Source organism: Globicephala melas, chromosome 9 (assembly GCF_963455315.2).
Source record: "Globicephala melas chromosome 9, mGloMel1.2, whole genome shotgun sequence".
Taxonomy (NCBI): Eukaryota; Metazoa; Chordata; class Mammalia; order Artiodactyla; family Delphinidae; genus Globicephala; species Globicephala melas.
The window spans coordinates 5841897-5866392 of record NC_083322.1 but is presented as its reverse complement, the minus strand read 5'-3'; the positions used below and the strand labels follow the sequence as shown (position 1 = coordinate 5866392).

At 58.2% G+C, this 24496-nt stretch overlaps 1 protein-coding gene across 5 annotated transcripts in view; it reads right to left on the bottom strand.

The window, feature by feature from the left end:
• SMARCD3 (SWI/SNF related BAF chromatin remodeling complex subunit D3) overlaps positions 1 to 24359 on the bottom strand; it is a 35076-nt gene extending 10717 nt beyond the window's left edge. The window contains exons 1-3 of one of the 5 annotated variants that reach the window (XM_060305108.1): positions 24167 to 24257; positions 23265 to 23418; positions 22534 to 22674 (exon numbers count right to left, since the gene is read on the bottom strand). In XM_060305108.1, coding sequence (XP_060161091.1) covers positions 22534 to 22572 — 39 coding nt within the window. In that variant the 5' untranslated portion in view covers positions 22573 to 22674; positions 23265 to 23418; positions 24167 to 24257. Of the gene's footprint in view, positions 1 to 86; positions 261 to 733; positions 897 to 22533; positions 22675 to 23264; positions 23419 to 24166 lie in introns of those variants that run through there. The other 4 variants (XM_060305107.1, XM_030854253.3, XM_030854251.3 and 1 more) reach the window with 4 other exon arrangements.
• Positions 24360 to 24496: the final 137 nt, after the last annotated feature.

Sequence of the window (24496 nt, the reverse complement as noted above, 5' to 3'; positions counted from 1 at the left end):
TCCAAGCTTGCTTGTGGCAGGACGGTGCTGCCTGGCCCCTTTGGTCTCTAGGCCTCGCGTCCCTGACTCCAGCCCTTCCTTCACACCTTTGAGGCATTAGGGACATCAGCTTCTGGTGGCTGAGTCTGCCGAGGGATCCTCAGACCCCTTAACTTGGGGTCTGTCCCTAGAGAGGGCCTCTCTCTGGCCTTCATGGCAGAGGCCGTCAGCAAAGCCCCAGAGTCTTCCTGCCGGGATGCAGAGGTTGTTCAGCCCTAGGGCTTCCGGCTCACAGTGCCTACAGGGTCACCTGCTCCTTGCTCCTGAGACACAGAGAAACACTGTCCCAACGGATTAACAGACAGCCCAGCCCAGCGATGCCATGTCCCCCACCCCCACCCCCAGGGCAGGGGAAACACCTGGGCCCACAAGGAAAAGAACAGAAGACAACACGTCGGGTACCTAGGGGAGCCCCCACTTGGGGGGTACAGTCCCCAAGTCCCACCCCCAGCCCCTGACAGGAACCCCTGCAAACGCCTCCCTTCCCCGCCCGGGCACCCATCCCCGGCCAACCGCCTGACGACGTGTTCGGGTGCCAGGGCGCCGGCACAGTCCTGGGGCTGGGCCGCGGGCCGTGGCGCTCCCTCTAGAGGGGTGGGAGAGCGGGAGCCCCCCTCCCGGCCCCTCCCGACCATCCCTCCATTCAGCCCGAGCCAGCTCGCTCTCCCTCCCCCGCTAACTTTCCCCCACTCACCACCCCATGGACCAGAAACTCAAAAAGTTTGCTTTTCGTGGCTTTGCGCGCCCCTCCGGCAACTTCGTCCGCGGCCATCGGGGTGGGCTCAGCGGCTCCTCTCACTCTCTCTCTCTCTCTTCCTCTTTCTTTCCCTTTTCTGCCTTTTTTTTTTTTCCTCCAACTCTCCCCTCTGAGTCCTGCTGGGCTCTCTCACACTTCTACTCGAGCGGAGTGGGGAGGGGGCCCCTTCAGGGCTGCCCTGACGGCCCACGGCCCACGCCGCCGCCGCCCGCCCGCCGCCGCCGCCGCCGCCGCCGCCGCCGCCGCCGCGGCTGCAGCATTCCTGCACTGATAAGACAGAAATAGTCCGGCGGCCCGGGGTCTGCCTGTTGACTCGGCGGGGACAGAAAAGCCTGCCTTTCCAACCCTCGCTGGCCAAACAGCGCAGATAAGCGGCGAGGCACGCCGGCCAGCCCGGCTCCCGGGCGCTGGGCAGCGGCACTGCAGCCCGAGGCCGCCCGAGGGCCGCGGGGAGGCGGCGCGGGGAGGGGACGCGAGGGGAGGTGGCGGGGGGCTCGCCGGCCCCCGGCCTCTCGCCGCAAATAGTTTCTCGGTTAGGGAATTCGCCGGCAGGGCCAGGCAGGGAACAGTCAGTTCCAACTTTGCCCCCAAGTGGCTCCTGCTGCATTTCTGAGGCCCTTTCCCCAGAGACCTGGCAGGCCAAGTAGGGAAACATTCGCTGGAAGGAATCCGGGGGGAGCCGGAGCCCGGAGGAGGCCTTTCTCCTGCACCGGGGCGGCAGGCGTGGGTGTGCCCCGGGAGGCGGGGTGCCCCTGCGTCCACAGATGTGTGCGCCCTTGTCTCACCCGCCGTGTGTGTCTGCACCCTCGTGTGGGCACGGCTCGGGGCTGTGGGTGTGGGTGTTTATGTGCGTGCACACACAAATACCTCCTCTGTGTGCCTCTCTCCACGAGAGCCTCCGGTGCGCGCGCGTGCGTGCGTGTGCGTGTGTGGCGGGACACGGTCTGTGCCTCCCAGCCCTGTGTGAGTCTATTTCGGGGCATGTGAGTCTTTGTCTTTATGTGAGAGAGTGAGGGCAGTAGGGGAGGTATTTCGGAAACAGGGAGGTGGATCAGGCTCGTGAGAACAGGAAGAGAAGCTGTGGGGGCAGGCCAGGAGCCGGCGTGGACGGCGGGGGGGCGGGGGCAGAGGGAGGTGAGCAGGACCCGACGGCTCTGGAGTCGCGGGTGGGGTAGGGGACCTTGAGGAGCTGGGGCGCTGGGTGTGGGAGGGCCAGCCTCAAGACCCCAGAGAAAGCAGGGGTAGCGGTGGGGCTACAAGGGAGCCCCAGAAGGGGTGGCGTGGAGGGAGCTGGCAGTCGCTGGGACGAAGGAGGGACAGGATACAGGAGGGGCAAATCCTGAGCTTCCCCAGGCCAGGAGCCCTGGCCCCGCCCATGCCCCCAAGCCACACCCCTCTCTCCTCCTTCTGGAGGAAGAGCCCCAGGGCTTTGGGACAGAGTGGGTCAAGTTTATGGGCCTCCTGGGGTTGTACTGTCAGTATCCAGGTGAGGATGGGGCAGTGCCTGGGGGACTTTGTTGGGAAATTTATCTGAAGTTAGATACTGAAGACCCAGCATTACCCTGGGGCGGGGTGCAGTGGGGTGGTCCTGACCCTCAAACCTTCAGAACGCCTTCAGAGGTCAGGACAAAGAACCGAGGGAGTGTTCTGGCTACGGAGGCTTTTTTGCCTGCAGCCTGATTTCCTTGGGCCCCCTTGTGCTTCTGTTTGTCACCGTCCATTTAGGTGCCCACTGTCAATCCCCTGAAAGGCTAGAGAGGGCCTGTGGTCCACGATGCCCCTCCTCTACCACCAGCTTAGCAGGGGACCTAGAGATCCCCTTCCTACTACATCTTTACCCAGGCTTACCCACCCCCCCGCCAGACCCACACTCTCAGAGACTGGGCCCTGCTGGGGTGGGAAGGGGTGGGTGTTTGCCATAGGCCATGAAGGTGGCTGCTGGTAACCTGGGAAGCTAACCTCTCCAGTCTCTCCGCTAACTTCCAAAACCTCTTGCTCATTCCCGTTTCCAAGCCTCTGCTCCTGTTCTTTTGCCTGGAATCCCCATGCTGCTCCTCCGCCTGTCCTAATCACATTCATTCTTTAAAGCCCGGCTTGGGCCCCACCTCCTCCAGGAAGCCTTCCCTGGTCCCACTCCTGTGCACAGATCTTTCTGTTCTCTGAATGCCCACTGCCATCTACCATGGCCATGAACTGGCACTCTACTGACTAATGTCTCACGTTCCCTGCGTTTCGTGTGTGTTATGTTTGGCTTTCCAAATAGGCTGCCGCCCCCTGAAGTCTGAGGCTGGTCTTAAGTGCCACTCTCCCTCCGTGCCTGCACACAGGGACTGGACGTGACCAATGCCTGCTAACACTTGCAACCACCCAAAGCTCAGTGGCCCAGTGGACAGAGCTCATACTCTGCCGCTTACCTGAAGCACCCTGCCCCCCTGTGGGTGCTTCTAGCATGGACATGTGACACCTTGGAGGTTCTGGCGGACAGGGGCAGGGGCAGACACCTCTAGGCTTTCTGTAAAGCTCCGAGGTCTCAACTCTTGGAGAGGCCTTTTGGGAAAAGAAGACAGCAGAGGAGGTGCATCAGCACAGTGGGAACACCAAGCATCTGTGAGGGGGCTGGTCTTGGTGGTGGAGGAGTTTGCAGGAGGTGGTTAGGCCAACGGAGGTGAGTATCGCTCGGGTCCATAGATAACAGCCTCCTGGGCCACCCCAGGATGAGCGCCTCGCCCTGCAGCCCCCTCTCTGGGAGACATCCTTACGCATATACAGGCAACAGATATATAGGGCATACCTGCCCCCAGGCACACACACCAATGCAAACACCAGAGGAACAAGGAGACACATGGATTTGCACACACAGGCACAACGTGATCACCAATGCAGCCCACTCGCAAGACCTCAGCCGGCAGACACGTGTGCATGCTGCTTTTGCAGGGGCGACCCTAGGTGTGCGGACACCGGGGAGCCTTAAGACCAGAAAGCAGAGGCGCCAGTGAGGGTGTCCCGGGCCAGGACTCCCACCTCACAAAGGCCAGGCTCCCCAACGGCTCAGCCCCAGAAGGGCGCTCAGCAGTGCCACGCCGCCCGCCGGCTCCTGCGTCCTGCCGGGTGGGAAGGAGGCCCGGGGCAAGCCCCGATTCCAACGGGCAGGGGCCCTTCCTCCCGGCTCAACCCGGCCCTTAGGCTCGGCCGACCGGCCCAGGCCGCGCTCCGGGCAGGCCGTGCGCGTGTCCGGGCAGAGGGCGGCCGCCCGGAGCCGGAGTCCCCCCTGCCGTCCCCCCATCTCTCCTTCCCTCGCCGAAGCACCACCAGCACCAAATGGCAAAGCGCCGCTCCCCGCGCAGGGAGAGATGCGCCGCGGCCGGCGGGACGGGCTCGGCGGCCCCCCCACGACGCCCGAGCGGGCGGCGGCCAGGCGCTGGGGGGCTCGTCCGGGACCGCGGCCGCCCTCCCTCGCCCTCACCCGCCCGGTAACCGGGCAGCGGCGGGAGCCGGGCCTGGGCATGCGCACTGCGGCCTCCCTCCCGGTGAAGGTCAGCCCAGGGCCTAGCTGCAGGACTCAAAGGCGGCGGGGCGGGGCGGGGTGGGGGGGGGTGGGCGTGAGGCGGAGGCGGGAGGAGGGATGCAGCGGAGAGACTTAACTCCTTCCCCGCAGGAGGATGGCCACCAAGGCTGGGGCCGGAGCCTGGAGTCCCACCCTCCCGCCTTCTGCGGAGGTCCCGCGGCGGGCACACAGCTCAGGGGGAGGGGGGAGGAGGGAAGGAGGGGGAAGCGCGGGGGGGGGGGGCGGGGGGGGCGGGAGAATGGAAAGAAGGAGGCTAGAAGAGGAGGGAAGCCGGGAAGGGGAGAGGGAGGAAGGCGAGGGAGGAACAAAGGAAACCAGACTGAAGTGAGAGACCTCTTTCCGCCGCCTATATCCCCAGCAATGAAGCTTTCCTTAGTGACATGAAATTACCGTCATACACTGGGGCGTGTGTGTGTGTGTGTGTGTGTGTGTGTGTGTGTGTGTGTGTGTGAGAGAGAGAGAGAGAGAGAGAGAGATGAAGTGAGACCACCTGGAGCTTTCAGGCTGAGGACCCCTGATTTCTGTGTCTGGTCCATCCCTAAACCCAGCCAGCCCCCACTTTCTTCTCTGGTCACTAAACCCCAGGGCATGCCAGGAGGCCCAGAGGCAGCTCTGATCCAGCCTACCTGCCTGGTCCAAGTCCCAGGCCCCCAGAGAGCCCTGGCTAGACCTCAGGGCTGGGTGAAGGGGAGTCTGCACCTCAGGCCCACCTCCAGCGAGGGGCTTCCTCCAGCCAGCAGACAGGACATCCGCAGACAGGACCGCGGCGTTGTGGCACAGTCCTCGCCTCCTCCTGGCTGCCCCCACTGCTCTTCTCAGGCCAGAGCAGCGCTGGTCACCTCCCTCCTTGTGTGAGAATGTTTCTGTGCCCAGGACATCCTCTGCTACTATCAAGGGGTTTGTCTGTCTCTGTGTCACTTCATCCTTCTGTGTCAGTTTTGCAAACACAAACAAGAGAGACAAATATGCTAGAAAGAAGCAAAAAAAAAAAGAAAAAGTAGGATGCCAAAACCATCGTGTGACCTTGGGCAAGTCACTGTACCTCCGTGTCCCTCAGGGAGTGAAGCGCTGGGCCTCTGGGGCCCAGAGGGAAGGCCCATTTTGCATTCTCAGCCAGTTTTCTCTCACTCCCCTCAGGGCCACCATTAATCAGGTGGTCCCATGTAGCAAAAAACGAGCCACACTAGCTTGGACCCCCTTCTGGTGAGGAGGGGGTCCGTCTGAGGGGAGGTGTGTATATGGAATACTGATGGGTGCTATAACGCCCCAGCTGGCTGCCACAGCCTAGGGGCTGGAACATAGGGTGGGGCTCCACCTGGAGGGGGACGGCAGGTAGGTGTCCCACAGAGCTATCCTTGCTCCCCACCCATCTTCCTCTGGACCAACACCGGCCTGTCTGGCTAGATTCGGGGCAAAAGCAAGAGGGATCCGAGGCCTCAGAATCCTCAGGACTCCAAGCAGAGGCGAGCCTCTTCCTCTCTTCTGGCAGCGTAGGTGCCTACCTCGCTCCACCGGCCTGGGGAGACCCACCCATCCCCATACGCCCCCTGTGGGGCTGCAGCCATCCCTCCTGCCCTGCTTGTGCCCCGGGGCTCCCAGACCCCAGCCATCCTCTTTCCTGGCAGACAGGAGCCCCATCCCAGTGCCTGCGATTCCTCTCCTCTTTCTCCCGCAGCTCAGTGCTCCCTCCTGACCAGTGCCAGGATAACCTCCTGGTGGTCAGCGCCCCTGTCCTCCCGCCAGGAAGCTTCTGAGGCCTCCGCTACTGCTCTGACCAGGTGGCCAGAGGGATTTCTGGGAACCACTGCATTCTGAGGTCTGGGATGTCACCTGAGTGAAGAAAACTGAATACGCAAAAAAGATTCATATACACACTACCAAATGTAAAACAGATAGCTAGTGGGAAGCAGCCGCATAGCACAGGGAGATCAGCTCGGTGCTTTGGGACCACCTAGAGGGGTGGGATAGGGAGTGTGGGAGGGAGGGAGACGCAAGAGGGAGGGGATATGGGGACATATGTATATGTATAGCTGATTCACTTTGTTACACAGCAGAAACTAACACAACAATGTACAGCAATTATTCTCCAATAACGATGTTAAAAAAAAAAGCTTCATCTGCATTGCCTTAAAGATTTTCTGGGGGGAATTAAGCCAAGTGGAAGTGGGAAGCAGAGTGTACAGATGAAACATTCATGGAAGCCACACGCGGGCCTGGTCTCCCCATGTCTTAAACTTCATTAGGAGGCAAGGGCGAGCCCTGCTCACAGGGTCTGAAAGGGCACTTTCTACTCCGTCCCCTCCCCTCCTGACGCAACGCTGCCTCTCTGCCCTGGCAGCCCCTGGGGGCGCCCGCCTTCCTGTCCCCATGCCCTTGTTCCCACTGCATCAGGAGCCATGGAAAGCCCCAGACCCCCCTCAACTCCTGCACCCCCGGCCCCACAGGGCTCTGGGCGCCCCTCTTCCGCTGCCATCTCCCACCGAGCCCTTCCCTGTGTGGTCTGTCAGAAGGAGAATCTCCAATACACTCGGCTACTTCTGTGCACATCCCTTTTGCCTTCTTGTGATGTAGCTGGGCTCCCCGCTGAGTAACCCCCCCAAACCCTCCATGTGGGGGGCAGTGGTCTTCCCAGAGTCCCCACTGCCACTGGCCTCGAGGCGGGGTAGGGACCCTCCTTGCCCCTCACTGCTGCTTCCAGACCCCTGGCTTTGCATCTTACCCCCATGTACGTACGGCGCCTTCTTTTCTGGAGGCTTCTAGCTCCTGGCTCACAGTCACTCCTCTGTCACCCCTGACCTCTTCCCGCTGCTCTCCTGGATCCTCACGGGCAGCCCTTCCCGTACCCCAGGGCTCTGGGTTCCTTGGCTGCCTCTCCTCCAGCGACCCTCTACCCTCCCTCAGTCACTCACGCCAGCGTCACCTCTTGGACCCTGTCATTCCAGGACCTGCGCCCCCCCCAATCTCAGTCCTAAGCTCCCCACTCTGAGACCACCATCTCCTTTTTGTCTAGCCCCCTGACCCCCAAAGCCTGTGACGCCACTGGAACCGCTGGTCTGTCTTTTTTTTTTTGCGGTACGCGGGCCTCTCACTGCTGTGGCCTCTCCCGTTGCGGAGCACAGGCTCCGGACGCGCAGGCTCAGCGGCCACGGCTCACGGGCCCAGCCGCTCCGCGGCATGTGGGATCTTCCCGGACCGGGGCACGAACCCGCGTCCCCTGCATCGGCAGTGGACTCTCAACCACTGTGCCACCAGGGAAGCCCTGGTCTGTCTCTTTGACCTGCACCCCTCATCACAACCACACCACCCTGACATATACTCTTTTTCATTTTTAGTTATGGTAAAACATACATAACGTAAAATTTACCATTTTAACCTCCTTTGCATATACTCTTGACTCTCTTACTTAAGAGTTAAACTCGGCTTCACCAACTCCTCCCCTGCACCCCAGGACCTAAACGTGGCTGGAGAGACGCACCACTGCCCTAACCTGGTCTCACTGTCATTTCCAGAGCTTGGACTTCAACTGGCCTCATCCTGCCCTGCCGTCCCCCTCTTTCCCTAGACCATTCAGGTCCTTTCCCGCTCCCACTCCCCTATGTGAGTTTTCCACATCTTCTCCCTCCTCCAACCTCCAACTCCTCCCCCGCCTCACTCCCAGCTGATGCCCTTGCTTCCCACTTCCCTGAGAAAACAGAAGCTTCTGAAGAACTTCCAGAGTTCTCCACCTCCTGGCAACTCTCTCGCCTGGTTCCTACAGCTGAGTTATCTGTGCTCCGATCGAAAGCCGGCCATCCCCGTGCATGTGAGCTCCTGTCCCCCCCAGCACACTTGAGGGCGTTACTCCAGCAAACCTCCCCCACACCATCACATCAACAGCTTAGCTCTCTCTATTGCATTGCTCCCATCAGCATGCTAAAGCACTGTCACCTTCCCTGTCTGAGAAACGCTCACATAACCTGCTTATCCCATTGGTTACTGCCCAGTTGCAATAAAATTTCTCAAAAGTGTTGTCTATGTTTGCTGCCTCGGTTCTCCTCGAATTCCAGTCCCTCCAGGCGCACATCTCACGGCCCCACTGAAAACGCTGCCGTCTGGCCACCGCCAATGATCCCACATCGCCAAGTGCAGCCGTCAGTCCTCGGGCATCACCTTGCTTCTCCAGCCTCAGCATCCCACACAGTTGATCACTCTCTCCTCTTTTAAATACTCTTCCCTTCACTCGTAAGACACTGCCCTCTCCTGGTTTTCCTCCTGCCTCCCTGGCTGTTCCTCCTCAGTCTCCTTGGCTGTCTGGACCTCTTTCCCTCTCAGGGTGGGGTGCCCCAGGGCCAGTCCTTGGTCCTCTTCACTGCTCTACAATCATTCTTTGGAGATTTCATCCATCGCCCAATCTCAGAGTTTTAAATGCCTTCTATATGTTGACAACTCCCATTTTCCTCCAGCCCATTTTCTCTCCCAATCCTTGGACTCATGTATCCAGTGGTCTGCTCACATACTCTCGATTCCACCTGGACCCTGAATAGATATGCCCACAATGAAACTCCTGCTCTCCCACCTCAAACCTGGCTCACTACCCACTCTCCTTCCAACCGCTCAGGCCTGTGACCTTGGCACCATCCTGGAATCCTGTCTTTTTCTCACATCCCACATCCAATCAGAAAGCAAGTCCTGTTGGCTCTGGATCCAGCATCCAACCCCTTCTCACTTCTCCACTGCTACCACCCTGGTCCAATCCATCAATAATGAACAGCTTTGCTTCCAACCTGGCCCCCGACCCTCTCTTCTCAACATGCAACCAGAACGGTCCCCTTTTAGGAAGGGGAGTTAGATGGCATCACTTCTGCTCGAAACCTTCCCAAGCCCCCCCCCCATCTCATTGCCAGTGAGGGTCAGGTCGTGCAGGTCCCCAGACCCAGCCCCATGCCACTCTCTGCTCCCTCTGTGTCCTCACCTGCTGCATCTCCGTCACTCTTCTCTCTGCTCCAGCCTTTCGGGCTTGGAGCCTGCTGTTCCCTCTGCCAGGAATGCTCTTCCTCCAGCTAACTGTCGCCTCCCTGAAGTCTTTGTTCCCATGTCCCCTTCTCAGCGGGGCACTCTCCGTCCACCCTATTAGAAGTCACCACCTGCCCCTCCCCTGCCAGCTCTTTGTCTCTTTCATTCTGCTGGGTTTCCTTCCCGTCCTGCACACCTTCCTCCATCCTTTATAACCTACTTACTTACGATGTTTAGCGTTCACTTCTCTCTCCTCCGTTAGAATGTAAGCGCCCCAAAGGCAGGGATCTTTATGCCTTGTTCATGGATAAATCCCAAGGAGAGACCCCAACATCTCAAAGGTGTGGGTAAAGAGAACCCACTCCCAGTCTACTCAGGATTGCCAGCGTGCTTCCAAACACTGGGTGATGTTACAACCCGGGCTCGTGTTTCATAGGATTAATAACAACATCATCTCAGATGTGGGAGTCTGCTGTTGAACAAGCACTTTCGCACACATCAACCTGTCCAACTGACAGAGACCCTGCCGGGTGGGGGCTGGGATCCCCCTTCTAAAGATTAGGAAGAGGAGGCTCTAAGGACCCGTGGGACCTGCCAGAAGTCACTGTGCTGTTACAGGCTGGGGCTGGGGCTGCAGAACGGGTCTCCCAACCTCAAGGTCCCTGCCTTCTCTCCTTCATCTCAGTCTGCCTCTCTGATGGCCCCTCACGGAGTGCCTGCCTGCTGGGGATAGACACACACACACACACACACACACACGCACGTGTGCCCCGCCACCTTCCCCAAACACCTGCTTTTTAAAGAAGGAAATCAATATCCCCAGAGGCCTGTGCATTTAAGCTGAATTACCCTCAATTATCTTTTAAAATACACTCCCCAAAATTCTCAGATTGTTTCAAACATGGGAATATAAATTCTAGAAAATTTGCCATCAAGGTGTCTAAAATAAATGTCAACGCGTTGGAGGAAGTTGCATCATTTCCTATGTAAGAGTTACCTTTTAGCCAAACAAATGAAACCCAGTTAAACTCTGAACAAGCCCCTGGCTCCTCGCTCCTATGGGCGGATCAGCGGGCCGTTCGTGGGCTTCTCCTGGCTGGACAGATGGACACACACGTGTGTGTCCGTGGAACTCCTGGGTAGGATCCACGCACACGGATTGCCACGTTGGCACGCTGCCCTGTCCTCCAGGAGCCACCGCAGGTACTTCCTTTGGGAACACGTGGTCACCTGCCCACAGGCCACGGGCAGCCCCAGTGCCACCTCGTCCTGCCTTCCTGGCGCCATGCGATGGCCATAGGTCTGGAGAACTCAGAGGGCCCGCCCTGGCCTAAGAAGGGTAGGAGAAATGATCCAAGCAAAAGGCAAAAGTGGGCCCCAGGCTTCTTGTTGAGAGGAGAGGTCTGTGAGGGCTGCCTGTGATCAAGCATTTCATGGTCAAAGCCCGGCTCAGCCCCCGCCATGTCCCCACACAGCACACCCTGGAAGTCTCTGGGGCTCAAACAGCTGTGGTGACAACAGGAGGCCTCGTGAAGACTCACCATGGAGCGGGAGGGGGAAGGAGACGGAGTGGGGTGGTCGCAGGGCCTGGACCTGCTTGGTGCACCACTCCTGGTTTCTGCAAGCCTTAGTAACAGGCCAGCTGGTGTCCCTCACCCCGACCTGTATAATGAACCCCTCCAGGTAGCCCGTCCGCCTGCCCTGACCCCGTGCCTCTTGCTCCCAGATCTGGGCACTTGCCTTGGCCACTGCAAGCCAGTCTGTCCTGGGCCAGGGCTGTGACAACGGGGCCTTACTGCCCTGCCCGTTGCTCCGGTTCTTCTGGGGTCCTGTCCTCCCCCAGGCCCTGCACCCACTGCCCTCCCTGGGTGGGGTCTCTGTAGGCTCCATGGTGTGACGGCTCTGAGCTTGGACTCAAGAACAGGGCTTCTCGGGCTTCCCTGGTGGCGCAGTGGTTGAGAGTCCGCCTGCCGATGCAGGGGACACGGGTTCGTGCCCCGGTCCGGGAAGATCCCACATGCCGCGGAGCAGCTGGGCCCATGAGCCATGGCCGCTGAGCCTGCGCGTCCGGAGCCTGTGCTCCGCAACAGGACAGGCCACAACAGTGAGAGGCCCGCGTACCGCAAAAAAAAAAAAAAAAAAGAACAGGGCTTCTCACCCCCGGCACTGTTGACATTTTGGGGCTGGATAATTCTTTTTTTTTTTTTGGCTGTGCCGCGCGGCACATGTTATCTTAGTTCCCCGACCAGGGATCGACCCCAAGTCCCCTGCATTGGAAGCACAGAGCCTTAGCCACTGGACCACCAGGGAAGTTCCGTGGATAATTCTTTATTGTGGGAGCCGTCTCGAGTATCGAATGATGCTAGGAATACCTCTAGCCTCTATCCAGTAAATTCTACCAGCACGTTCCTCTCCCCATCTCCTGGCATTGTCCTTTGTCCCTGGAGGGTGAAATTGCCCAGGGTTGAGAACCACTGCTCTAGAGTCAGACAGTCTTGGTATGTCACCAGTCATGCCTGGTGCAGCCTCTGAGTGATCATAACCTTGCACAAGTCACCGTCAGCCTCATTTTCCGTGTCTGCAAGACACAGAGCCCTTCACCTGACTCACAGGTGGATGTGAGGATTCAAGTGAGGTCGTATAAGGACTTCCCTGGTGGTCCAGTGGTTAAGACTCCACGCTTCCACTGCAGAGGGCACGGGTTCGATCCCTGGTGGGGGAACTGAGATCCTGCATGCCACAAGGCGCGGCCAAAAAATTAAAAGAAAAAGCAGTCGTGTATGTGCAGACTTCAGCACAGCGTCTGGCGCAGAGTAAACACTTAATGAATCGTCTGCTATTACTAGCTTCCGCTGCTAAGCCTGCCAGACCCGGGGGCCTCGGCCGCCGCTGCTCTGCCTTACCTCTGGGTCCCGCCGCCCACCAACCCCCAGCTAGGGGCCTAGTGAATACGGGAGCCCTCAGAGCCCTTCACCTGCGGGCTGTCCCAAATGCCATGGAGGGTACCCGTGAGGGGTTGGCCAGGTGGTTGTTCATAGTGGCCAATCATGAACGCTCAGGGAGCCAAAGGGGAGCCTGGGTTCTACCCAAATCACTGGAAGCTTCCTTGAGCAGAGAACGGCCATTAGTACCCAGCGTGGGTCTTACATGAGAAACCCCTGTAGAAACTAGGCGAGGGGAGGGGCTGCAGGAAAGGAGGGGAGGGGCGACATCGAGAAGCCACCACGAGTAGTGAGTCAACTGGAGGGAAATCCAGGAAGACTTCATAAGGCCGCTCGCTGGGCCCAGGGAAGCCGAGGTTTGGGAGCTGCCGATCGAGGGGCCTGAAAGAAAAGCAGGGACTCCTCCCCACGCCCGTCCCCTCCTGCGCGGCCGTCTTGTACGAAGTGCCGCTGGTTCACACAGCGGACACAGTCACAGCCCTTGGGACTCTGAGTCTGAGGACCGAATGGGGACTGACGGGGCTCAGGGCCTGGACGGGGTGGGAGGCTGAGCAGCTCACGTCAGCTCCTGCCCCGGGATGGCCACAGCCGCGGCCCGAGGTGGAAGAGTAGAGGACGAGCGTGCCCCCCACCAGAGCTCCGGGCTTCCTTGTGGGAAAGCGAGGCCAACACCCCTGACGGCTACCTCCTCCGAGGGGCTGTGGGTCGGTGGGGGGACCAGCAGCTGCAGCCACGCCCCAGGGTGACGGTGGGATCGGTGAGTTTCCGGGAGCTGCGCCCAAACCGTGGCGGAGGCGGCGGGGCGCCAGGGCTGAGCACAGCCGCAGAGCTGCCCCTGGTCGGCTGTGTGCCGGCCGCCGCACCAGGGCGCACTGCCTGCCTGCGTATCTGTGGGAACAGAGGTGCTGGAGGCCTCCCTCCGGCTCCACGCGTTCCCACGTGCAGAAAACTACAGCCAGGTGTGCAGCTGGTGTCCCGGCAGCCAAGGGGCCCAAGGGAGTCCGCGGTGGCAGTAAGTCAAATTGTCCCTCGGGGCCTTGGCTCTTCCTGTGGTGGGTGGGAAGCTAGTGGGAACCACCTCCTGGAGGTTCCGGCCACCTAGAGTGCAGTCTTCTCCCTCCTCATAAGACGTGACTCCAAATTCTGAAGGCAGCTCTCAAAGTCCCTCTGTCATGGGAGAATGGTGTGTCCCCTCCAGCCCCCATCATCCCCAATTCATTTGTTGGAGTCCTAACCCCCAGTACCTCAGAATGCGATCTTATTCGGCGGGTCTTTAAGGAGGTAATCAAGTTAAAATGAGGTGGGTCCCTAGGGTGACCCCAATCCAATATGACTGGTGTCATAAAACTGGGCAAGTTAGGACAGAGACAGACACACCCGAAGGGAAGACAATGTGAGGAGACACAGGCAGAAGACAGCCGTCTATAAGCCACAGAGGGAGGCCTGGAGCACAGCCTTCCTGCACAGCCCTCAGAGGGAGCCAACCCTGCCCACACCTTGATCTCCGGCTTCAGCCTCTGGAATTGTGAGAAAATACATTTCCACTGTTAAAGCCGCCCAGCCTGGCACTTGGTTACAGCAGGTCTAGAGAACTAATCCTCCCCCAGCACTGCTCCTCACTATTCCTTGCTGGTCCATACCCCACCCGGTCCCTCCCCTCACATCCTCTGGTTTGCCTGAAGCCACAGAGCACAGGGCACTCAGAACAATGGACTTAAATAAACAAGGTCCTACTGGAGAGTCAGGGAACTATATTCAATATCCTGTGATAAGTCACAATGGAAAAGAATATGAAAAAGATGGGAATTCTCTGGTGGTCCAGTGGTTAGGACGCCGCACTTTCACCGCTGAGGGCCCGGGTTCAATCCCTGGTCGGAGAATTAAGATCCCACAAGCTGTGTGGTGTGGCAAAAAAAAAAAAAAAAAAAAAATATATATATATATATATGAAAAAGAATGTGTATATATGTATAACAGAAATTAACACAACATTGTAAATCAACTATATGCCAATAAAACAAACAAAACAACGATGTGCTCATGAGCACAACACAGGGCAGAATCTGGGGCCAGAAGACCTGAGTTTGAGTCTTTATTCCACCACCTACTGACAGGAGGACAACAGTGCCAACCTCTCTGAGCCCCAGTCTCTTCATCTCTAAAATGGGTATAGCATCATCGCACCTCTCTCACTGCGTTATTGTGAGTAGCAGAATAGAAACGAGAGGGCATATGTGAAAACTGTCTTTAAGTCATAGAGGACTGAATGAAGTCCTCACTGTTACTAATGTATTACTCTTTGGTAAGCATCCATCCCACTTTGGACTTGTACTGAACTTCTTGTCAATTAAAAACGTGATTCTCTTTCTACTTTGTGCCAAAACATGTCTCTCCATCCCATACTTGTAAAGTTGCCTTTTTTTGGACTCAAGAATATTCCTCTTGTAAGAATTAACCCGTTATTCCAGCTTGAGAGCTTCTGGATCTCAATTCCCTTATCCAATATATTTACCCCCCTTTCCAGCTGTGCATCGTTCATAAATCCAGTGAGCGTGACCTTCTCTCTTCGTCCAGGTCTTTACTGAACATATTGAAAAAGGCACCAGGACAGGGCCCTCTCTCCAAATGATCTGCACCCTTCGGAATTAGTCTTCAATTGGTAGCAATTTTACTCAGTCACAGTAATACCCAGTGATGTGCTGCAGTGTCAGGGTGGTAGTTTAAAATCAGCTACGGTAGGAGTATTTATACCACAGACATTAGCAAATGATACGAATCATGGTTCATCTCCTCCTTCCCACCCTGTCAAGAGCCAGTTGTGAAGTATTTAGCAGCACACCACTGCATTGAGGCCGGTTGTATGTGTCATACTCAAGACACTGGGAGAGACTTTGTCAAACGCCTCCAAATTAACACATATATCTTTACGGAGCTTAATAGCCTACAAAACTGTTCAATATTCATGATTTAATTTGGTTCTTTCAACATCCCAGGAAGTGAAAGGGCTGGAGATTATTAGTATACCCATTTTAAAGATGAGGAACACGAGGTTAATGACGGACTCAGGGCCAGACCCCCAACTAGTGTCAAAGGGGCTCAAACTCCCATGTTCTGATCTCAAGGCCAGCGTTCTTCTCCGCTCACCCTCTGCCTGCTCTCACGCTGGCTGTCAAAAGTACCCTGAATTCCCTCAGCAGCCACTGCTCTGGGTTCACAACATGGACAAGTTGAGAGGGAGACTCTCCAAAAGCCTTGGCCCTTGTCATTAGCAGCACATCCCTGAGGACTGACGAGTGACGCTTCTCTACTTCGCAGAGGGTCCTCAAGTGTTTGACAAGACTCTGCATTTCGTTTATAATTCATTGACGGCAGGAGGCCACCCAAAGTGACAGCAACCCTTCACACGGTGTGTCTCAACTGGGGCCCACTGAGAAACACTGATTCGGGGTTCAGGGCCTGAAGGCTAGAGGAGATGACAGGTGACAGGTCATGGGGTAAGGAAAGCTCATGGTGGATGCTGCAAACTGGGAAAGCCAGACAGGTTTCGCTTAGCCCACAGTGCGTTTTAAACACTTTAAAAAATCTTAAAAATGGAAAGATTTCATATAAAAAGCCAGATTCCCAGAATCTCTTAAAACGCTGGAAATCTGGCAACACAGATGGAGTTGAGGGGCTGTCTGTTTCTGAAGGGGTGCGAGCTCTGCAATCCACCGCGCCCCCATTCCCTATTTAGGGGTTGAATCTCTCACGCCCCTAGGGACCCAGCAATTAATGGGAGGAAATGGTGTGGGCCTCGTGCACAATGACAACTAGCCTTTGACCTGGGCCTCAGAGCTGGGGTGAACAGGGGGTGCTGGTCCGTATAGAGGCCTGGCTGCTTCGCCCTTTGAGGGCCAAGGTTTGGGTCATGGCATCTCAGAAGATGCGGTGGACAGACCCCAGCTGGGACTCTTCCCCAACCACTGGGAAGCTGCTTAACCTCTCTGCACCTCAGTTTCTCATCTTAAAAGTGGTGACAATAATAACATTTACCTCACAGTGTTGTGGTGAGGACAAATCAGTTAAACCGTGTAAAAGTCTTAAAACCGCAGTAAGCCCTCGGTCAACACCGGCTGCGAGTATACTGACCCCGGCCTGCTTCCCTTCCCTTCCCCTTCCTGAAGTCGCTGCGGTGGAGTCTTGGGTGCTGCGGAGGAAGTGAGGGCTGCTGGGGGGCAGTCCTGACAGATGGGGTGTCGACCACCCAGCGGGCATATTTTCGACAGGGTTTCTAAGACTGGATTTTCTCCTGAAGGAAGAGGCCTGGGTAAATGGGGCAAGGGGTGGTAAAGTCGGGGCTCAGAGCGGAAACTGAGGCAAGAAAAAGCAAAAGCACGATGATGCTTCCCGCTGGTGGGGGAGGGGTGGAGTGGGATTTATGGACAGAGCTGGAGCTCAGCTTCCCCTCCCTCTACTCAGGCCCTGCCCACACCAGCAGGACCCTCCCCCACTCCTGCAGCACCTCCCCCAAGCCCACCCACCTGGGCCCCTGCTGTTGATTCAGCTGCTGGGACCAGAAGGAGTCTGTTCACAGCCCAGGAGAGACCGAGGACCACAGGGCTCTCTCTGGCTCACTTTTTTTTTTTTTTTCTCCAGCTAAAAACGTCATTAAAGGCCGAGAAGGCAGGCCTCGCAAACACACCGATTGCATCAGGCTGGACAGCGAGTTGCTGTCTGGAAAGATGGCGAACGCTCTCAGGGTAACTCTGCATCTGAGCTCTCAGAGCCAGGATCAGAGACAACCTTCTCACTGGTGGGCGGAAAGCCCGGGGCTTCTCGCTGACTCTAGCCTTTAGGAGGCAACGGTGTCAGTGAGGACAGCGGGCTGGGCTGGAAACCAGGGAGACACCGGTCGGTCACCAGAGCCAGTGCTCTGGGGTCTACAGCTGACACCTGGGGCCGGGACAGCGCCCAGCACCACATTTTACCCCAGCGGCGATGAGGGGCGGCCCCCGCATCCATGGCGTGCGGGCCTTGGGCAGAGTGCTTGGTACTCAGCTTCTCCCGGAGCCTTTATAGGCAGGGGATTAAGTCCTGTCCTACAAGGAGACACTGAGACCCAGGGAGCTAAGTGTCTCTGCCCAAGTCTGCCTAGCAGGTAAAGGGCACAGCTCAGCCTCTAAGGAGGCCTGGGGGCTCTGAAGCCTATCTAGACAGCCCCGCCACCGTCCAGCTCTCCCAGTGGGTGCCAAGGTCTGAGCAGCCGGCACAGGCCCCCAGGTAAGGCACATCTGAAGACGCCAGAGCTGGATGTTCCCGAGAGCAGACGCAGGGCGTGTGGGAGTCGGGAGGCGGGCAAATGTCACGGAAGCAGAAAGGGGTTCATTCTCTGTAACTCCAAGGATGTCCGGAGGCGGGCAAATGTCGTGGAAGCAGAAAGGGGTTCATTCTCTGTAACTCCAAGGGCCAAGACCGAGGTCACAGGAAGGAAGAACCTCCCTCACCACAAGAACAACTGAAGAGGGGATGGGCTTCCCTGATCATGGTGAACAGGTCCTATCGGAGAGGGACTGCCGGGGCGTGGGCCAAGAGCACCTGCACAGAGCAGCTCAGGTGTCAGCAGGCCAAGGTGGGCACGCAAGAAGGGCCCACCCTTGGGTCGTCAGGGTGTAGAGAGGGCGGGGCCAACGGTACAGAGGGATCTCAGGCTCCTTTTAGCATCAGCTGTCAGGGCCACCTCCTCTCCCCCCACTGCCTCATTCATCCGCTCATTCATTCAAGAAACAGGGAGTTCCCTGCCGGTCCAGTGGTGAGGACTCCGCGCTTTCACTGCCATGGCCTGGGTTCAACCCCTGGTTGAACCAAGGTTCCCCAAGCCGCATGGCCAAAAAAGTACATATATATTTTTTTCAGCACTGTGTTGAACAAGACAAATGCAGTCTGTGCCTTTAAGGAGCACATCCATGAAATATTGAAATTTTTGGTACATGCTACAAGACAAAAGAAGGTGGAACTTTACAGCCTGGAGTGGGAGAAAGTGTCCCTGGAAGAAGTGGTATTTAAGTCAAGACTTGGAATGATGCACGTACTTAGGCAGGTGAAGGGAGCTGGAAGGGTGTTGGGAACAGCAATATGTGAAGCCCTCAAGGAAACGGAAGACGCGATGGATCAGGCCTGTGTTACAAGAAGCCCATTTGGCTACTCTGATGGGTTGGGGCTGGGGGGAGGGGGCCAGACCCTGTGCGGGGCACCAGTTGTCATCCAGGCAGAAGACAACAGCAGCATGGACAGCATGGTGACGTGGGGAATAAGAAGTGGATGGAAGTGAGATGTGTCTAGGAAATAAACTCAAATAAAACGATTGTCCCAATGGAGAGAGAAGGAAGGGGTAGGGTCAAAGGTCACTCCCAAGTCTGAACTTGAGCTTTGATGTCACTGTCCAGCAACGTGGATGCCCCCCCCTACCTTGCAAAGGGGACCCTGCTCTCTTGTCATCATGTGTTCACGAGGAGGCTTCTAATCTATTCTTCAGGAGTCAAGACTCTGGAATAATCCTCTGCCACCTCGCCCCACCTCTCTTCCCTTTGGGAGGAGCTGTCTAATGAGGTGGTGAGGGTCTGACACCTTCTGGACAAGTTCCTCTCCTGCGTCAGGGGGGAGGAGAAGTCACGGCTGTCCCCCGTGGCCTGCCTTCCCCTTTAGGGGGGTCTGCTGACAGGAGGCTGCCCATCTCCTCCTGTTAACCTGCGCCAGGTAAGCAAATGCAAGGTTAGGGTGTCAGGTCCACCTTCTACATCTGGGCTTCAGGTTCAGGCTTCTTTCTTCAGTCCAGCTTTCCCTGCCATAAAGTTGATAAATGCCTGCCATCTGTGTCTAGTTCTCAGTGGGTTCAGGACCTGGGGGAAGGTGTGTGACTGGTCCCTCCCTGTACCCAAGCTCACCTGTTGGGCACACGTGCTGATCAAGGTCTTTATTTTCCTATGAGGAGAGTCCCCTTACCCCAAGAATGTATTGATAACTCCGTACTTGATTCCCAATTTTAAAAAAACTTGCCTGCTGCCTGATATTCACTGGAAACTTTGTTGTAAATGTTAACAGGCAGTGCATTCTTCTAGCTGTTCTACATTTTATCTTTGGATCCAGCACGGTCAGCAGTATTTGCACAGCCGTGTGATGTTCTGTCAGCCCTGGGCTTAGCCCGAGGAAACTGCTGTGGAATTGTTGAGGATATCGCTTAACTTGTCACACAGAATCCCCTGCATGTCATCACACAGGAGACACTTCTCGGGGTCTCATGGCCAGAAATCACAGTCGTTTGGGGCAAATGGTTTGACTTTTGTCCCACAGGCAGTGTAACCCCTCATGTGTCCCCGCTGTGGGAGGGGGCTCTGGGCCTCATGGTTTGCGTGTTGTCTGCTCACCTCATCCTTGGCTACAACATCCTTTCCCTACCCTGCGCTCCTCTGTCCTGATTTCCTCACTATGTGTGTCTTTGCAAACTACCTCAAGCTCTTTTGGAATGAGGCGAGTACATCTTCCTGCATCTTTTCTCCCCCGCCCCCCTCACAGCATACTGTTCCTCACTCCAAGCCCCAGAACGTTCTTCAGTCTGGAAGGAAGGTTGACATGGGAGATGATCCAAGTTTGTAAATTCCAGTAAAGGCATGAGTGGCCGCATGCTCATGAGACAGTTTCTCAAATTTCCTGGAAGTGAGTTTGGGGCACAGAGGAATGGGTTTCACAGCTTAGGAAGCAAATCGAGAGGTGGGCCAGGCTGAGGTGTGCTACAGGGGCCCAAATACTCCCCCGTAGGGTCCCTACGAGTTACCGAGGGTCTGCACATCCCAAAGAGCCTCAGCCCTGCCCCCAAAGTCTCCCTCAGCCGAATGCCCCCCATGGACCCTCTGGAGCAGCGATTCAAGAGGGCTCAGAGTCCAACCAAAGAGGAGAGCCATTTGCTCATCCTGCGTGTCTGCGGCTCTGTGTCCTCCGGTGACACCTCCCCCTGGTGCCACCCCAGCTCATTACCTCTGCCACTTAACGCTCACTAACAACGAGCTCTCACTTGCAATCACACCGCAGGCACTCGGGGCGAAGACAGCCTCCAGCTGCTGCATGCCTGGCCCATGCCGCCCGCCCGTGCTGTCTAGACGCTAGCATGGGGCCTGTGAGCATCCAAATGACAGCGCGTGCCCAAGCCACCGGGCGTCAAAGTCGGCTCCCCGCCTGCGACCCGTGCGCGGAATGAAGGCCAAGTTTACGTCAACGTGACTCCAAAAGAAAATGCCAGAAACTTCCCCCAGCACCTCACCCCTCACCACCTTCATCACATGGGGAGGTCGGGGCTCCTTGACTCCCCAGGAATCCTAGACCGAACCTCGTGATTGGGGCCACTCGGGGACCAGGTGTCACTACGATGTACTCACTGCTCCCAGAGCCTCCCCTCCCCCACCACCCATCCCTTCAGGTAGATCATCCTCCTTGGGCAAGGACAGAAACAGCCCAGGGCACCCACCTACTGCTGCTGGGGAGCCCCTGAGGGCTTATCTCAGTGCACCCCAAATCACCTGCAATTTACAAGGATTCACTACGTGAGGGCCTGGCTCTGCTGCACCTCCCAGGGACCCGAGCCGCCTCCCCATCAGCCAGCCCCCCCATTCGACCTGGCCTCCACCTTCAGACACCCCAGAACTTTAGAGCTGCCCGGGAAGAATGTATTTAGTATACTAGCTCACACCTTTTCTCTAGGAGTCTGCATTTAAAAACCAACCCCACGAGCTAAGGAACACTTTTGCACTTAACCTAGGGCAGTGGTTAGGTTGTGGGCCAGTGGGTCGGACCTTCGTCTGGGGGCCCTGATGAACTGCACGTGTGTCCGTGGGGCCCAGCACCCGGTTATGGTCTCTCTGCCATCCAGTGCTTTTCCAGCTCTGGGCCAGCCAGGCTCCCCCTGCAGCCAGTGCCCTGCAGCATTCCGCCCTGGGCCAACCGGCCAGAGGGGTGTGGGGTAGAGAGGCGGCAGGGCTGCCCTGGCCTTCAGAGTGGCCCAGACAGGAAAGCAAGTTCCTCTGCCCCTTCTCAGGGAGGAGAAGCTGAGAAAAGCACTCTCATTCAGCCCACCCCCTGCCCCCGAGTCACCAGCCTACCCCACCTTCCTGTTCTCTGAAAGCCAACTTCAAATTGCCTCTACGAAGGGCTTTCCTGACGTCTCCCTTGTCAGGGCCCGGAGGCCTGAGTCATCCACTCCGGCACCTCCTGTGGGGTGGCCAAGTCTGCTCCCCATCCTGGACTGCCGGCCTGAGGGCGGGGACTGGGTCCCTCACACCTCCAGGGCCCTGAGAGCATCCCATATGTTGCCAGGTGACTCCCACCGGTGAGGTGGCCAAAGTGTCGGGTGGGGCTGGACAGGCAGAGCTCAGACCAGACTGCAGGCTTCAGACCCAGCTCCAACCCCTCCCTCCCCACAGATGGATGGGGCTCTGGGGCAGGTGGCCTTTCACGTGGGGACTCAGCACTTCCTCCTGGACCAGGGGCACCCAACGTGGGACTAGCTAGGCTATCCTCCTCTCACGCTGCCCGGAGGAGGCATTGGAGGGTCCAGCTGACGTGCAATGGACCTGAGAGTGCCTCTGAGCCAGTGCAGGGCTGGCTGCCCCGGAGGCCCTGAATCGGGATGCCACCAGCACCCCTCCTGACCCGAACAAAGCCCTGCCTGCGGCCTGGAAGGCTTTCAGGTGTTCGCCATACATACTTGGGGGTAGGTTTCTGGAGCCCAAGTTGTGCCAGGGCTCAGCAGGTTCCTGTTCCTCCCGACTGGCAGGAAGCATGTGTGCACACGTGTGTGGGGGGTGTTGGGCACATGGGTGCACTCACTCACACATGAGGGCAAGGTGTGTCTGGGGGTCTGGGGTTGGGGAGGAAGTGGAACAAGCCAGAGCACTAGACCATTTTCACATAAACCCAAACCTTGGCTCCAGGCTCGCCCCTGTCTGCAATGGCTTGAGAGGCAGGGCCCAGGGACGGCGGGAGGTAAGGGCGCGCTAAGCAAGAGGGAGGGCGACGGTGGCGGCAGCCGGCAGCAGGGTCTGGGCAGAGGCTCCAGCTGTCACAGGGGATGAGAAGAGGTACCGCCACGGGTCCAGATGGGGGCAGAAGCGCCACGAGGGGGCCATGGAGCGTGACCAGAGGCTGAGAGCCACCAGCTCTCAGTGGAGCCCCAGGGCTCCTGCTGCTGGGCTGGTGGGGGAAACAGCGCCTACCTGTGCCACGGCGGGTGGGTGCTGAAGGCCTGGAGTCATAGGTGGCTGCGTCCTGCAGTGGGGGAGTCATCCAGTGCCCCCTCGGTGCCCGGGCCCAGAGCCTACCGTGCCTGCAGCACCAAGGGCCATTCTGAGGAGGATCTGAAAGGAGAGGGCAGTGAGAGGGGCGGGCCAGACCCCAAGCCCCAGAGGCAGACTCACAATGGGCCTGAGGACGCTGAGGGGCCTGCTGCGTGGACCCACTCCCTGGCACGGTCTGAGGAAGGCAGGAGGTGTGCAGGAAGGGACGCGGGGGCAGGGAGGGCCAGCCCGGCTGGGTGGCACGAGGAGGAGTGTGGGGTGGGAGCAGTGTCAGCGCAGGAAGCCGTCAGAGACGGGTCCTGCAGGACAGAGTCAGATGGACGAGAGCAGAGGATCCAGGCAGAGCCCAGGCCCTGGCGGAGCAGGCAAACCTGGGGGCCTTGGCAATAGCTGGAGGAGGACCACCAGCCAGCTTGGGACCTGGACGCCTTCTGGAGCTCAGGGACATCCCAAGGGAGTCTAGGGGTGGCCGGCAGGTAGAGCCGACCTGCTCTGTACTCTGCTCAGCTCACGTGGAACCCTCCCTGTGTGCACAGCCTGGTTTCACCCCCATGCAAGAGCAGGACGACTGTGGGCTGGGGTCAGAGCCCAACTTGTGAGCTGGAGCCCCTGGGCAGATGGTGGGGAGTGGGGGATGGGGGGACAGGTACCTACGGGGGCGGGGCTTGAGAGCAGTTCAGGGTCACGTGTAGTTGGTGTTGGCCAGAGGGCCACTCTGAGAAGGTGAGGAGGAAGGGGAGGCAAGGAGAGGAGGAAGATGCCAGCAGTGGAGATGTTAGCAGCCCAGAGCTGGGAGGACGTGCCCTGCAGGAAGGTGGGAGACAGAGGGACAATTTGAAGGGAGCGAGGTGTCCAGGCAAGAGGATGCCAAGTGGAGACAGGGCAGGTGCCAGGCGGTGGGGAGGAGGGGAGGGGAAGGAGGGGAGGTGCCAGACACAAGGGAGGAAGGGAGGTGCGAGGCAGAGGGGAGGAGGGCAGATACCAGGCAGCGGGGGAGGAGGGGAAGGAGAGGATGCCAGTCAGAGGGATGGGAAAGTGCTAGGCAGTGAGGAGGTGACAGGCGTGGGGAGGAGGGCAAATGCAGGGAAGGGAGGAGGGGAAGGTACCAGGTAGGGGGAGGAGGCAGAGATGCCAGGCAGGGGGGAGGAAGGGGAGAACCAGAGAGGAGGCGGGATGAGAGTTCGCCAGTCAGGGAAGAGGGGCAAGAAAGGGAGTGGGGGGAGGTGAGAGTCAGTAGTGGGGGGGGGGATCAGGAAAGGAGAAGGGGAGGAGGAAGCCAAGCAGGGCGAAAGGGGTGCCAGGTAAGGGGAAGGTGCCAGGAAGGGGAGGAGGGGGTAGATGCCAGACGGGGTGGGGGGAGGGACGCCAGGCAGACGGGAGGAGAGGAGATACCAGGCAGGGGGGCGGAGGGATGCCAGGCAAAGGAAGGAGGGGTGATGCCAACAGAAGCAAGACGGGTACTGCCAAGCAGGGAAGGCCGGGCTGCCGGCGCGGCGCGGCGGCGCGGCGTCTCCTCCAACGGCCTGGGGACCGCGCGGCGCGGGTCGCTCACCTGCTCCCCCGGGACCCTGGCCCGGAGCGCGGCTGCTCGCTCCCAGCTCGGCGCTCGGCTCGGCCCCGGCGCCTGCGCCGCTGCAGCCCTGAGCGGGGGAGGCGCAGGGAGCGTCTGCAAAGAGCGAGGAGCTTAATAATGAGTTAGGGATCAGAGCAGGCAGCGTCGCCCCATCCATCCGAATATGTGATCGCCAGGCTAGGAGCACCGCGGCGCGCCCTTGCCGGGCCCATTGTGATCTGCAGTCTGTGCACAGATGTGCCTTCGGGTCTGTGGATGCACCTACGCGCCCGTGGATTCACATAGACCGTCAGAGGGTCTGATGTGACC